The following is a 13,443-nucleotide window of genomic DNA, read 5'->3' as shown; positions in this document are numbered from 1 at the left end:
AATATATTGTCTGTTTCTCAAGGTGCTAATTAAGGTTGATACAAAATTATTTTTTATAATTTTGATGCATAATTATATTTAATATGCCTAATAAGGCTTATTATTTTTGATCCATATAATAATAATGCATTCAAGTTGCTAAATGAAGGTTGATTCTAAATTATTTTTTATAATTTTGATGCATCATTATATTTAATAAGCCTAATAAGGCAAATTATTTTTGATCTATATAATAATAATAATGCATTTAAAGGTGCACTATTACTCAAAAATAAGATTTAACACATTTAATGCAATTGTTTTAATATATCAAGAAGGATGAACAAATGTCGAAAACAATAGATCTTATGGAGGTTACCGAGTTTAATTTGAAAGAAATGTGCAGAAAACACGGTATTGCTACCTTATGGGACCATAGCAGATCGCAGTAAATCTTTAAGCATTCACCAATCATTTAATATGTTTGCGTTTTCAGCTATTAAATACACAGTTATAATACTGTTAATAGTAAAAAATTAGGGATGGAAACCGGATACCAAATCGGTATCCGGATATTCGTATCAAGTATTCGAATACTATCTGGATACTCGTATTAAATTGTTTTCATAATAAGTAAATTTCCTATTATATGTCACCAACCTTCTGTTATTTGACATAATTGGCCACTTAATTTATAATTCGTCATATGGCGATTTTACTTTTTCATTCATTCTTTCTCAGTCTTAATAATTTATAATGTTATAATCAAAGCTAAACAACTCATTTTACGTCATAAAACTCATGATGAATACCACATAAACACCTCGCGAATTTGATAGTCACGTCGGCCGAGGTGGTTGCTTGGTTACTGCCACGTGCTTTCGAGTTTGTTATTTATCAGCAGGTTTCATGTTAAATGACGCTTTGATTATTTGAGAGTCGATTGTAATTTTATTTCATTGCATTGTTTGATTTAATTGACCTACAATTTCTGCGGTGTTTTGTAATGAAGGATATTAGCATCCTCGGATTTTATGAAATACTTCCAAACACTTGAAGTCAATGTTGGAGGCATATTTCCGTAGTCATGATACAGGAATAACGATTAATAATTCAAAACACAATTACAAGATGCAAAATGATGAAATTTTTATTGAAAAGTGAAAAGATAAAGGGGGGTGAGCTAAAAAAATATTTCTTATTTACCCTCGCCATCGGGTTATACCCATTCGGCGAGCACGCTACGTTTTACAGTTTTTCTAAAGATTTAATAACATTTATAACATTTCGTCTTTAATCGTAGCGTGGGTGCTTTGGACTGTATATATATATATAAATAATCCTACACAGTATGTACAAATCTCTGGTTAAAAATTCAATATTTAAATAATGTCTTAAGAATCACATATGCATTAAAATCAAACACTTCAAATACATCATAGAAATTAATTATACTATATTTTTTTATACAAACATTTTAGACTCAGCCTACATTTTAAAAAGATGTCTAAATTTTAAAATTCTTTACAATAGTAAGTGCTTATATATACAACGTATCCTTGGCATTATAACAACAAGCTAGTGAGAATGTTTTTTGTTTTTTTTAGAGATATACAAATTTGTTTTTGTATTTATTGTTCAGATAGCAATAATGTATTCATGCATATTCATCAAAAATACGATTGGTAATAGCTTTGATTGCACGACCCTTAACTTGTGATTAGACGATCAATTCCTACGGATTAATGATCAATCTGTTTAATATCAACTAGTGCCAATTTGTGTCAATTAAGCACATCTGAGATCAAAAAACAACACTTGTCATTGTAAACAAGGTCATAGAACTTCACAGGGTGCTGCACAAGGACACAATATCACGCCTTGTGCAAACACCCAATTAGCAGACGATTTGTGACACATACCCGCTTCGCGACAGACACTATTGATAACCTGAAATATTTCATCTGAAAAGTTTTATAACAATTGCTATGTCTCTGCTAAGTTATTTCATTGAAATTTTAATTCTTAACGAATATTTGAATACCCATTTTGGTATCCAAATACTTGCGTGATATCCGGATACTCGGATATTCGCTTCCATCCCTATAAAAAATCAACCTATATTGTGTGCCTTTAATAAAAAACATCTGACACTGCCTGGGTTTGTGGGGCATTGTTAGAGTTGGGCTGAGTTGGGCATTAACAGTAAAATCAACGGTAAAAACCAGCCACAACTATATATACAATGATACATTGTACACTTGTTACTTACAATATGCAGAACACCCTCTCACTCTCTCTCTATATATATACCAATGTATGAGGCAAGTCTTATTATGCTTAATGCAATTTATGGTGGCAGTTGTTCCTTGTTTGACTCAGTTATTCCTTGTTTGACTGAGTAAAAATGGATGAGGATTGGCATCCAGCTGAACCCAACTTGGTCAAATGAGATTTTTATTCAAATGCTTTAATACAATTTTATTGTTCAAGTAGAGTTTTTTATTACAGCAAAAAAAACCGATTATTTCTACAAATCCTCGTCTATTTCAGAGCCATCACAGATGTTAAGCTGTGTTTGAAAAGAAAAATGGCCTTCTCTGTCTCTCAAGGTAATCTTATAGGCAGATAATAGAATACATTTTCAGGGACATAGAACAATTTCTCCTTGGTAACAGTTTCAGTATGCAAATCTGTACATTCAAGCGCAACGTGTGATGTTGATGGTGTAAATATAGCCATAAACCATCACATTCCATGGCGTCCATAGTCCTCTTAAATAACCACATGAGGCCTTAGCAACGTTTTTTTGTCATAGCAACAAATGACCTCCTTGGCAAAGTTTGCTTCCCTAGTTTCTCCAGGTACTCTCCAGAGAGAATTCGAGGCCCATATTGACATTCTTGTTTATACATTTCATTGTATATTTCTTGTATGTAATGCAAATGTTGTGTGCAATAGTTGTTAACAAAATAATGGGCAATAATATATTTCTTAGCTCACCTTAGCACAAACTTCATAGGAATGATCCTCGGTTGGTGCTTTTTCAAAATTGTTCAAAGAAATTAATTCCATGCAGAAGTAAAAATTACAAAACTTTTTTGGCAAATACTATGAAGCCTAGTGCTTAAATATTTGGCGTGTAACAGTGTCGATTGGTTATCTACCATGTTTATTCAAATTATGCCCCTGGAGAAAAATTGGCCTCAGCCCGTGGGCTACAAGTTCATTATAAATACACTTTGTTAAAATCTGATAGTTTAGTAAAGTTTTTTCATGAAGCAAGGGCAGCAAGTCTTGCTATATGGTCTCCCTTTTTATTGGAGATTCCACTACTTTCTATTTTTAGTAAGAAGGGAATATATTTTCAATTTTATTAAGTCTTCAACATAGTCACTTCTGAATTATTTTTTTTTTTTAGTTTCATAGATTCAGATAATTATTATCCACTTTATTTTTTAGAAGAAAATTCATTTTTACTTAATAATAAATTTAATAATCAGACTTTTCCATTGAACTTCATGTAGATTTTTGTTCATGCAGATGCTATAATCTTATCTTCTGTGTAGATAGTGTTATTCACTTATAACTTATATAAAGAATTTTGTTGTTTTTAACATTAGATGGAATGTGATGTTGTCCTAGACAGGTAATAGTGATAATATTAGTTGAAGGTTTTGCATGTGATCTGATAATTTATTTTTAGAGCTTAAGGCAGTTTGTTAATTTTATTGGGTTGTGCACCGTTTGTTATTTGCGTATCTATACTAAAGGTTCTTTCAGTGTGCAAGCAATTTAACATAGTTTTGTCAGGTGCATGCAATTGAACAAAGTTCTGTCAGTGTGCAGGCAACTGAAAAAAGTCCTGTGAGTGTGCAGGTATCTGTACCAAGTGCTGTCAGTGTGTAGTCAATTATCAAGTCCTGTCAGTGTGGTGCGCAGGGAACTGAACAAAGTCCTGTCAAATTGCAGGTGAGAATCAAATTGTGTCAGTGTGCAGTCAATCATCAAGTCCTGTCAGTGTGCAGGCAACTGAACAAAATCCTCTCAGTGTGCAGTCAATCGACAAGTCCTGTCAGTGTGCAGGAAACTGTGACAAGTCCTGTCAGTGTGCAGGCAACTGTGACAAGTCCTGTCAGTGATTATCCAGGCAACATGTTTGACCAGTATCTTTTTATGCCCCCAAAGGTGGGCATATTTAAATCGCACCTTCCGTCCATCCATCTGTCCGTCCGTCCATCTGTCTGGCTCAATAACTCGTGTCCGTGCTGTTACTTTCTCTTGTATGGACAGATATTAATATAACTTGCCACATGTGTTCGACATACCAAGACAACGTGTCGTGTGCAAGACTCGTGTCCTTACCTCTAAGGTCAAGGTCACAGTTAGTGTTTATTCACAATGGAATCCTGCCTATAAGTACATAGAGTATAGGTTTTCGTGTCCGGGCTGTAACTTTCTCTTGTATGGACATAATTTAAAATGACTTGCCGCATGTATTTGACATATCAAGACGACGTGTAGCGTGCAAGACTTGTGTCCCTACCTCTAAGGTCAAGGTCACACTAAGTGTTATTCACAATGAAATGCTGCATATATAAGGACATAGTGTATAGGTTGTCGTGTCCGGGATATAAATTTCTCTTGTATGGACAGATTTTAAAATAACTTGCCACATGTGTTCCACATACCAAAGTTTCAAAGTTTATTGTACAAAAGGCCTCCGGCCCATACACAAACACAATATAGTACATATATCAAACAATCATGATAGATAGTGACAATGACATGTTATGATATCAAACTCAAATGTCCATAAAATATTTTCTTTCTTCAAATGCATAATAAATAAACATTGCTAAATTACGTATATTCAAAGCATTTGTACTAGACATTAATTCATAAAATTTATCAATAGTAGGGTTTTCTCGCTTTTTTTAAATCTATAAAAGCAACATACACAGGCTTCCGTTTCCTTTGTAGGTATTTGGTTATAACAGCATATAATACAAATGCATTATCTGTACTACAGTAATCTTTTCTAAAACCAGCCTGACTTTCTGATAATCTACTATAAGCTTCAACATAAAAAGTTACACGAGCGGTAACAATAGTAATATAAATCTTACTTACTACATCAATAAGTGAAATTCCTCTATAATTATTAGGATTAACCAAACTGCCTTTCTTATGCAATGGTACTATAATACAATGAGACCATTTTTCAGGAAATGACCCTGAAGCAAATAATTTATTAAATAGTTTACAAATAAATGGTAGTAAAATATCAATACCATAGACAATATGCACAGGAAGAATAAACCCTCCACTCGCTTTATTCAGTTTTAGTTTCTTAATAGTATCTATAATCTCTTTTTGTGATATAGGACTATTAAAAAGAATATTTTCCACCTCATCCAAGTCATAAACATTTACGTCTTGTACCCTAGCCTCCCCACAATTTACACCAATGTCAGAAGAAAACAAAGACTTAAAATGCTGGTACCAAGTATTTATATCAATTGGCGATTCCGTAGGAACAGGCTTTGACATTCTGTTTATTTCCTTCCAAAATAATTTTGAATTATTAACATTTTTTTCAATATGTGATAAATATTGCTTCTCATGTATAAATCGTTTTCGTTTACACATATTCTTGAATATATTTTTCTTATGTAAATAACTATTAAGATTAACAACATTATGAGATAAACGAAACTGCCTTAATGCAAATGTTGATACTCTTTTTGCATTCTTGCACTCTGAATCGAACCAAACCTTATGCCCTGGCTTAACTTTCCTAGGAATAATTGTGTATACAAATTTCTCACTGCATAGTTTAATAACATGTTCTAATTTATCCACTATATCATTAACATTATCACTATTATTAATACAAGACTCTAAAGAATGGAATATGCCATTTTCATAGCCTGCAGATAATTCTGCAATATATTCAGGTTTTGTATCAGTATTTAGGTTATATCGTTTAATAGGTGTAGCATTAATTTCTTCTATATGCTCGAATGATACACATATTGGAAAGTGTGGACTTTCTACTCTATCAATAACAGTAAAATTCTCAGCTAAATCAAAAACATTTTTTGTAGCAATACAGTAGTCAATTACACTACATCCGTTTTGATTAACAAATGTAAATTTATCATATTATGCTCTATCACAGTTATCTATAAGACGTCGTCCATTCAAAATGAAACAAGCGTACGAATTGCAAAAGTTAAGTAAAAGTCTTCCACAGTTGTTTACAACAGAATCACACGACTGCCTTATGCTTGTGATATCTCCATCAAGAATATCCCTGACATCATGAAGCTCTGGAACCTCGACAAATGTTATATAATCTGGCAAATTACCGGTCCTTGCATTAAAATCACCACACAGTAGTAGTTCATAACATTTTAAAGTATTGTCAGCAATCAAATCTTCTAGCCTTTGCAAACATGAGTAATTACTATTAACATAAAAAGGAGAGTTTTCAGGAGGCGAGTACACAGATATTAACAATACATCTCTGACACAATTAAACAGTGATTTATCAAACAACACCATCGCTCCAAACTCAAACTCATCACATATCCTTTTAGCTAACTTATTTAACTGACTCTTAATCATTACAACAACACCTCCCATTGATCTTCCTCCTACAATTGACACTTTAGCATTACAAGAGAACACTTCATAATCCTGAAATTTACACCTACACATATTACAGTCCTCTGTATCCCAAGTTTCTTGTAGGCATACAACGTCATAGCCAGAGAGAAAGCTAAAAATATCAAAATTACAAAGCTTAGAATTTAAGCCCTCGATGTTCCAGCATAGTATATTTAATTGATGTGTTGGGCTTTGACCATCATGCTATAATATATTCTGATCTGAGCCCGGATTTCGGGCCCATCTGTAGGAAGTGCAAAATTTGGAGCTGAAGATAAGTCCATATCCATGTGGGCACCGCCACTGACAGCGCCAGCATAACTGGGACAGACTGCGCGCTTTATCACCCTTGATTCAATACGAGACTCGTTCTTAGTGGTCATTTTATTGTATGTTACCAATTTACCGTTTTTGAAATAACCTTGTAGCCCTCTACTATTCAGATCTTTTAACTTTTGACGCTGTAGAAATGATAAGTCATTTGAAATATGTATTTCCTCAGCCCGGAGTCTGTGGCGATATTTAAAAAGTTTGAATTTATCTTGATTATTCTTAAAATCTACAATTACTAATCTTGGTCTATTTCCAGCATTCCCGACTCTTCTAGCTCTATCTATGGAGTTAATATCAATACTATCCTCTGGCAGTGTCAAGGAGAAAATACTATCAACAATATTTTTTTCCAGAGTAACATCATCATTTTCTCGCTCTTTAAGGCCAAAAATTCTAAGAGAACATTTTAACCTTTCTGATTCACAGATAATAAGTTGCTTTTCAATATCTTCTATTTTGTCATGGGTGATTTCATCGTGTATGGATAGCTCACGGAGGTCATGTTCAACACTCTCCTGCCTGTACTCAAAAGCATCTAATCGCTCTTGCATTTCAATAACAGCTGCATTAGTATTTGGTTGACACGCTTCAAGTTTTGAAACATTTAATTTAATCGATGAGAATTCAGACTTCATACACTTTATTTCAGATTTGACACTTACTTAGTCTAGTTCATTTTTCACTTGCTTAATTTCCTCCTTGACATCAGCCATAGCATTAAGTATAAGTTGAGTGTCTTCAGTTGGTCCTGGATTAAGCTCCACGTCAGCAGACAGAAGTAGCATACGGCTGGCATATAATGAATACCGGGTACAACATATTATCATGTCCACATGTAGTAGGCAATGTCCCACTCACAGGCAAAAGAGGGCTCTCAAATGCACAACTTCGTACTTCTGAAGATGCATATTTGTCCACAAGAAATGTATGACCGATAATGACTGCATGTAGGGAAAGAAAGTACCATATCATAAATATGCCGCACACAAAGCTGCGCAAATGAATGTCAGACCCTTTAGCAAAACGTTTGTATTTATCATATTTCTGTGGTCTAGACCGTTGACGACAATGCAAGTTAAAACATCCGATTTTTGCACAGTATTGAACAATTTCAATAGCCACAACTAGTTTTCATAAATTCTGCTACACAGCTTCTCCCCTGCAGTCCGTTAGCTGTACAGAGTGCACACATGTATATATGGTGTTTTGATCACTGCAGTCAGTAATCAGTACAAACTAACTCCAATACCATACCCATTACACAATATATCCTTTGTTAAACGTTGATAGCAAACAGGTAAATCTCAGGCTATACTAATCTGTTACACTTCAATAAATCCTTTGTTGAACCTTTATATTTTGGGAAAAAACAATTATCATTTCCTTAATGATTGCAATGAACTAAAACAATAGTTAGTATTAACACTATTTCCAATGTAAAGCTCTTGTAATTATCTATTTGCAGATATAATTTTAATCTACAAAAGTCAGTATTTACTTCCAAAAACACTGTTTAAATAAGAGCCATAAAATCACGTCTTGTCACTATCACATACCAAGACGACATGTCGCCTGCAAGACCTGTGTCCCTACTTTTTAGGTCAAGGTCACAGTTAGTGTTTATTTACAATGGAATGCTGTATATAAGTACTTAGAGTATAGGTTGTCGTGTCCGGGCTGTAACTTTCTCTTGTATGGACAGATTTTAAAATAACTTGCCACATGTGTTCCACATACCAAGACGACATGTCGCCTGCAAGACCTGTGTCCCTACTTTTTAGGTCAAGGTCACACTTAGTGTTTATTCACAATGGAGTGCTGCATATAAGGACATAGAGTATAGGTTGTCGTGTCCGGGCTGTAACTTTCTCTTGTATGGACAGATTTTAAGATGACTTGCCACATGTTTTCAACATACCAAGACGACATGTCGCTTGCAAGACCTGTGTCCCTACTTTTAAGGTCAAGGTCACAGTTAGTGTTTATTTACAATGGAATGCTGAATATGAGGACATGCTCAGAGGCAATTTAAAATAACTTGCCATATGTATTTGACAAGGCAAGATCAACTTTTTATGTACTTGTTTATAGGTCAATGTCACATATGGGGCATTCGTAACATACTGTGACAGCTCTTGTTCAATATTCTTTGAGAAACAAGCTATATTAATGACAAAGGTTAAACTCTTTTACTCAGGTGAGCGATTTAGGGCCATCATGGCCCTCTTGTATTTTTTTTAGATGCAACTGATGTAATTGAAATCAGTACAGTAAGCCCTTGTCTGGTAAGTGCAGTGGTTAGCCCACTCACTTCTCACCAAGGCATGAAGTGGTCACCAAGCTGCAGGATAAGTGGGTTTCCTCCTGGTACACAAGTATCACCCACTACACAGGGCCACACTTTCGTAGAACATTGTGCCAATGAAAGTGATTATTCTCATGTTGTAATAACTTGTTTCACAATCAATTGTTGTCCTTCAGATGGGCTGTTCAAAATGTACTCCCTAGAAGAACAAAGACAGCTAAGGAGTGTTCCGCTAACCAGTATGGTGAGCTAGTTTTAAAGTTCATAATTAAAATATATCTTATAAATCATATATATCTTAAAAATATAATTATATCGCCTTTACCTAGTATTTATTCAAACCGGTATTCATGCTACGAAAGAGATAAATCTGCTTCAAAATGTGTCTAGAAATCGTACTATTTTTGCAAAAGAATAACAATGAATCAAACGCCTATTACAGGATTTCATTGTTGTCTTACTGAAGGATTGTCTTACTGTCATTCTGTGATTAATACCTTCAATAATTTCTCCTGTTCAAGGCCCTGTCCTCGTGTGTGGTTCTACCAGATAGCAATACCGTAATTGTGGGTTCCTGGGACAATAATGTGTAAGTAACTGCTCATCCCTGCTAGTAAATCCTGTGAAATTAGAGGCGTGACTGTGGTATAGGTGTCTGCCTCCTCGGGGACAATAATGTGTAAGTTACTGCTCATCCCTGATAGTAAATCCTGTGAAATTAGAGGCGTGACTGTGGTATAGGTGTCTGCCTCCTAGAACAATAATGTGTAAGTAACTGCTCATCCCTGCTAGTAAATCCTGTGAAATTAGAGGCGTGACTGTGGTATAGGTGTCTGCATCACGTACACAATATATTTGTGGTTTCAATTACAGATCTATAATAAGTATTACAAGTAGGGGAATGCAGACAAACAGAAATTGTACATTAAATTAAGGGATGATTAAAAACTTCCACTTTTCAGCTGATTTCCTCCTTTCGTGGTCACAAAACATTGACATTAAAGTTGTCGCATTTTATGTAATCTGTGCAGCAGTTGTAATTTCTTACAAATAGATAGGGGTAATTACGTTATTGTTTTACTAGTTTCTTCTCTTTACAATATTGTGGTTTGGCCTTCCTGTATAATACAATTGGATGAGTGTTATCAATATTTTTTTGTTCTAGGTATTTTTACAGTGTTGAGTATGGACATGTACTGGACACTCTGCAGGCACACGACGATGCTATATCTTGTATTACCTGGAAGAACGACATGTTGTTTACAGCCTCATGGGACTCCTCCGTAAAAGTAAGCATGCTGCTTACCAGCACCCAATAGTTAAAAGATATTCTTTCTTTTAAATCTTTCATTATGAACCATGATAAGCAGAGGCAGGTTTTATGTTAAATATGGTATAACATAGAGGATATTACTGTACATGACTCATCATTTGTTAAACAAGTTTTCTAAAATTACTGAAACATGTTTTATTAATTTTAGTAAACAGGTTTAAAAGATTCTATAATAGAACTCATTACTGTGTACTGTCATGGCTCCACTAAGAAATAATGTACAATACATGCTTTGTTTTGCAAAATGGTTTGACACGTAGTGTTCATATTGGCCTGCTTATGGAAGAAACCTTGACTGAGAAACAGATATGTCAATAGTTGAGTTTGATGTCAGAAAGCCATTATTGAGAGAAATGCTCAGGGAAACTAAAATACGAAAGTCACGTTTAATAGATAAGTATTACAATGTAATATGATGCCAGTTATACAATAAGAATTATTTCAATTGTTAGACATTGTAGAGATGTTTGTATCACATTGCAAGTACATTACAACTAAAAAATACAAATGCAGTAGGTAAATAAAGTTCTAGTTAGTTGACAATACTTGGTTATAGAATGAAATAGTATGCCTACCTGATTATTATGCAGTAGATAAATAAAGTGTTACAGGTGCTTGCCTCTCAGCTAAGATATAAAGGGTTAGAGCCCAATGAGAGGCATGTTCCCTTTGCCTCTCAACCGAAAGGTCATGGGTTCAAGCCTCAGCAGGGGCATGTTCTATTTTCCTCTCAACCAAGAGGTTATGGGTAAGAGGCACCTAGGGGTGTGTTCTGTATGCCTCCCAACCAAGAGGTTATTTGTTAGTGGCCCCAAGGGAAGTGTTCGATATTCCCCCCAACCAAGAGGTTATGAGTACAAGCCAACCCCCCCCCCCCCATCTTCCAGGTGCATGTTCTATTTGCCTCCCAACCAAGAGGTTGTGGGTAAGAGGCTCCCAGGGGTGTGTTCTATTTGCCTCCCAACCAAGAGGTCATGGGTTCATGTCCCTACAGTGGCATAATCTATTTGCCTCCCAAACAAGAGGTCATGGGTTCATGTCTCTACAGTGGCATAATCTATTTGCCTCCCAAACAAGAGGTCATGGGTTCATGTCTCTACAGTGGCATAATCTATTTGCCTCCCAAACAAGAGGTCATGGGTTCATGTCTCTACAGTGGCATAATCTATTTGCCTCCCAAACAAGAGGTCATGGGTTCATGTCTCTACAGTGGCATAATCTATTTGCCTCCCAAACAAGAGGTCATGGGTAAGAGACCCACAGGGGCATGTTCTAATTGCCTCCCAAACAAGAGGTCATGGGTTAGAGCCCCCCTGGGGCATGTTCTATTTGCCTCTCAACCAAGAGTTTATGGGTTAGAGGCCCCCAGGGGCATGTTCTGTTTGCCTCTCAACCAAGAGGTCATGGGTTAGAGCCCCCCAGGGGCAAGTCTATTTGTTGGTTAACCAAGAGATCATGGATAAGAGCCCTCCAGGGGCATGTTCTTTTTGCATCTCAACCAAGAGTTTATGGGTTAGAGGCCCCCAGGGGCATGTTCTGTTTGCCTGTCAACCAAAAGGTCATTGGTAAGAGCCCCAGGGGCACATTCTTTTTGCCTCCACACCAAGTAGTTATGGGTTCAAGCACCAGTCTGGGCATGTTCTAGTAGCTGCTCAACCAAGAGGTTATGGTTTAGAGTCCCCCAGGGGCACTTTCTATTTGCCTTTCACCAAGAGGCTTAGGCCCTAGTCTGGGCATGCTCTACTAGCCACTCAACCAAGCAGTCATGGGTTCAAGCACAAGCCTGTGCATGTTCTACTAGCAGCTCAATCAAGAGATAATGGGTTAGAGCCCCCTGGGGCACTTTCTATTTGCCTCTCAACCAAGAGGTCATGGGTTGGAATCTCCCAAGGGCATGTTCTCTGGTTATGGGTTAAAGGCCCCCAGGGGCATGTTCTATTTTCCTCTCAACCAAAAGGTGATGGGTTATAGTCCAACAAGGGACATGTTCCCTCTGCCTCTCAATGAAGAGGTCATTGGTTTTAGCCCAAGCAGGGGCATACCTGCCTCTCAACAAGGAGGTCATGGGTTGAATCATGTCCCTTGTCCCCCCCCCCCCAACAGACATGCATTATCATTTGCTCTGCAAGGCTCTTGTTTAATATCTGTTTGAATAAATGAATATCATCTTGTATGGAGGCTGCACATGGGGAAATAACTCCTGTGATAGCTCTAATTACAGCCCTGATACACAAAGTTAGAAGCCGGTATATTGGTGTCACCCTTTGGTCCTCGGTCGGTTATGTTGCAATTTGCATTGTCTGAAGCTCTATTTCAGCCAATGACAGGGTTAATGCACTTCGTTACTTTTTTCTTGTCCGGAGCATAACTTGGAAAACTACTGTATGAAATTTACTTTAACTTCATACAGTGGTTAAGTACAATGAGAGGAAGTGCAGTGTACAAGGACCATGACTATCTTCAGCTAATAACAGAGTTATTACTCTTTGTTACTTTTTCTTGTCTTGAGCAAACTATTTGTTGGAATTTAATTAAATTTAATACAATGATAAAGCACAATGTAAGGAAGTGTACAAGAACCATAACTCTATCCACAGCATTGTCAATTTAACGTAGGATTTCTAAATAGTTCACTGCCATTTCCTATGAAGGCAGTGTTCAGGGGGTATTAATCTCATTCAGTGATAGCTCTAGTTAAGACTAAAGAATGAGTACAAACGCTGACATGAAAAATACATGTTTCTTTTACAGGTTTGGCAGTTTACAGTTCCTTTGTCACAGAACGACTTTTCTGCAGCAGAATTCCTGGTATAGTTTT

The 13,443-nt window shown here is 36.1% G+C and overlaps 1 protein-coding gene across 1 annotated transcript in view; it reads left to right on the top strand.

The window, feature by feature from the left end:
• Positions 1 to 13,443, top strand: part of LOC128242110 (protein FAN-like) — a 51,309-nt gene that overhangs the window by 27,499 nt on the left and 10,367 nt on the right. The window contains 5 exon segments of the mRNA XM_052959153.1: positions 2,533 to 2,591; positions 9,469 to 9,536; positions 9,814 to 9,881; positions 10,458 to 10,581; positions 13,377 to 13,433. Coding sequence (XP_052815113.1) covers positions 2,533 to 2,591; positions 9,469 to 9,536; positions 9,814 to 9,881; positions 10,458 to 10,581; positions 13,377 to 13,433 — 376 coding nt within the window.

The sequence above is a fragment of the Mya arenaria genome, chromosome 8, assembly GCF_026914265.1.
Source record: "Mya arenaria isolate MELC-2E11 chromosome 8, ASM2691426v1".
Classification (NCBI taxonomy): domain Eukaryota; kingdom Metazoa; phylum Mollusca; class Bivalvia; order Myida; family Myidae; genus Mya; species Mya arenaria.
The sequence above is the reverse complement of the archived record's forward strand: the minus strand, read 5'-3'. Positions and strand labels throughout refer to the sequence as shown.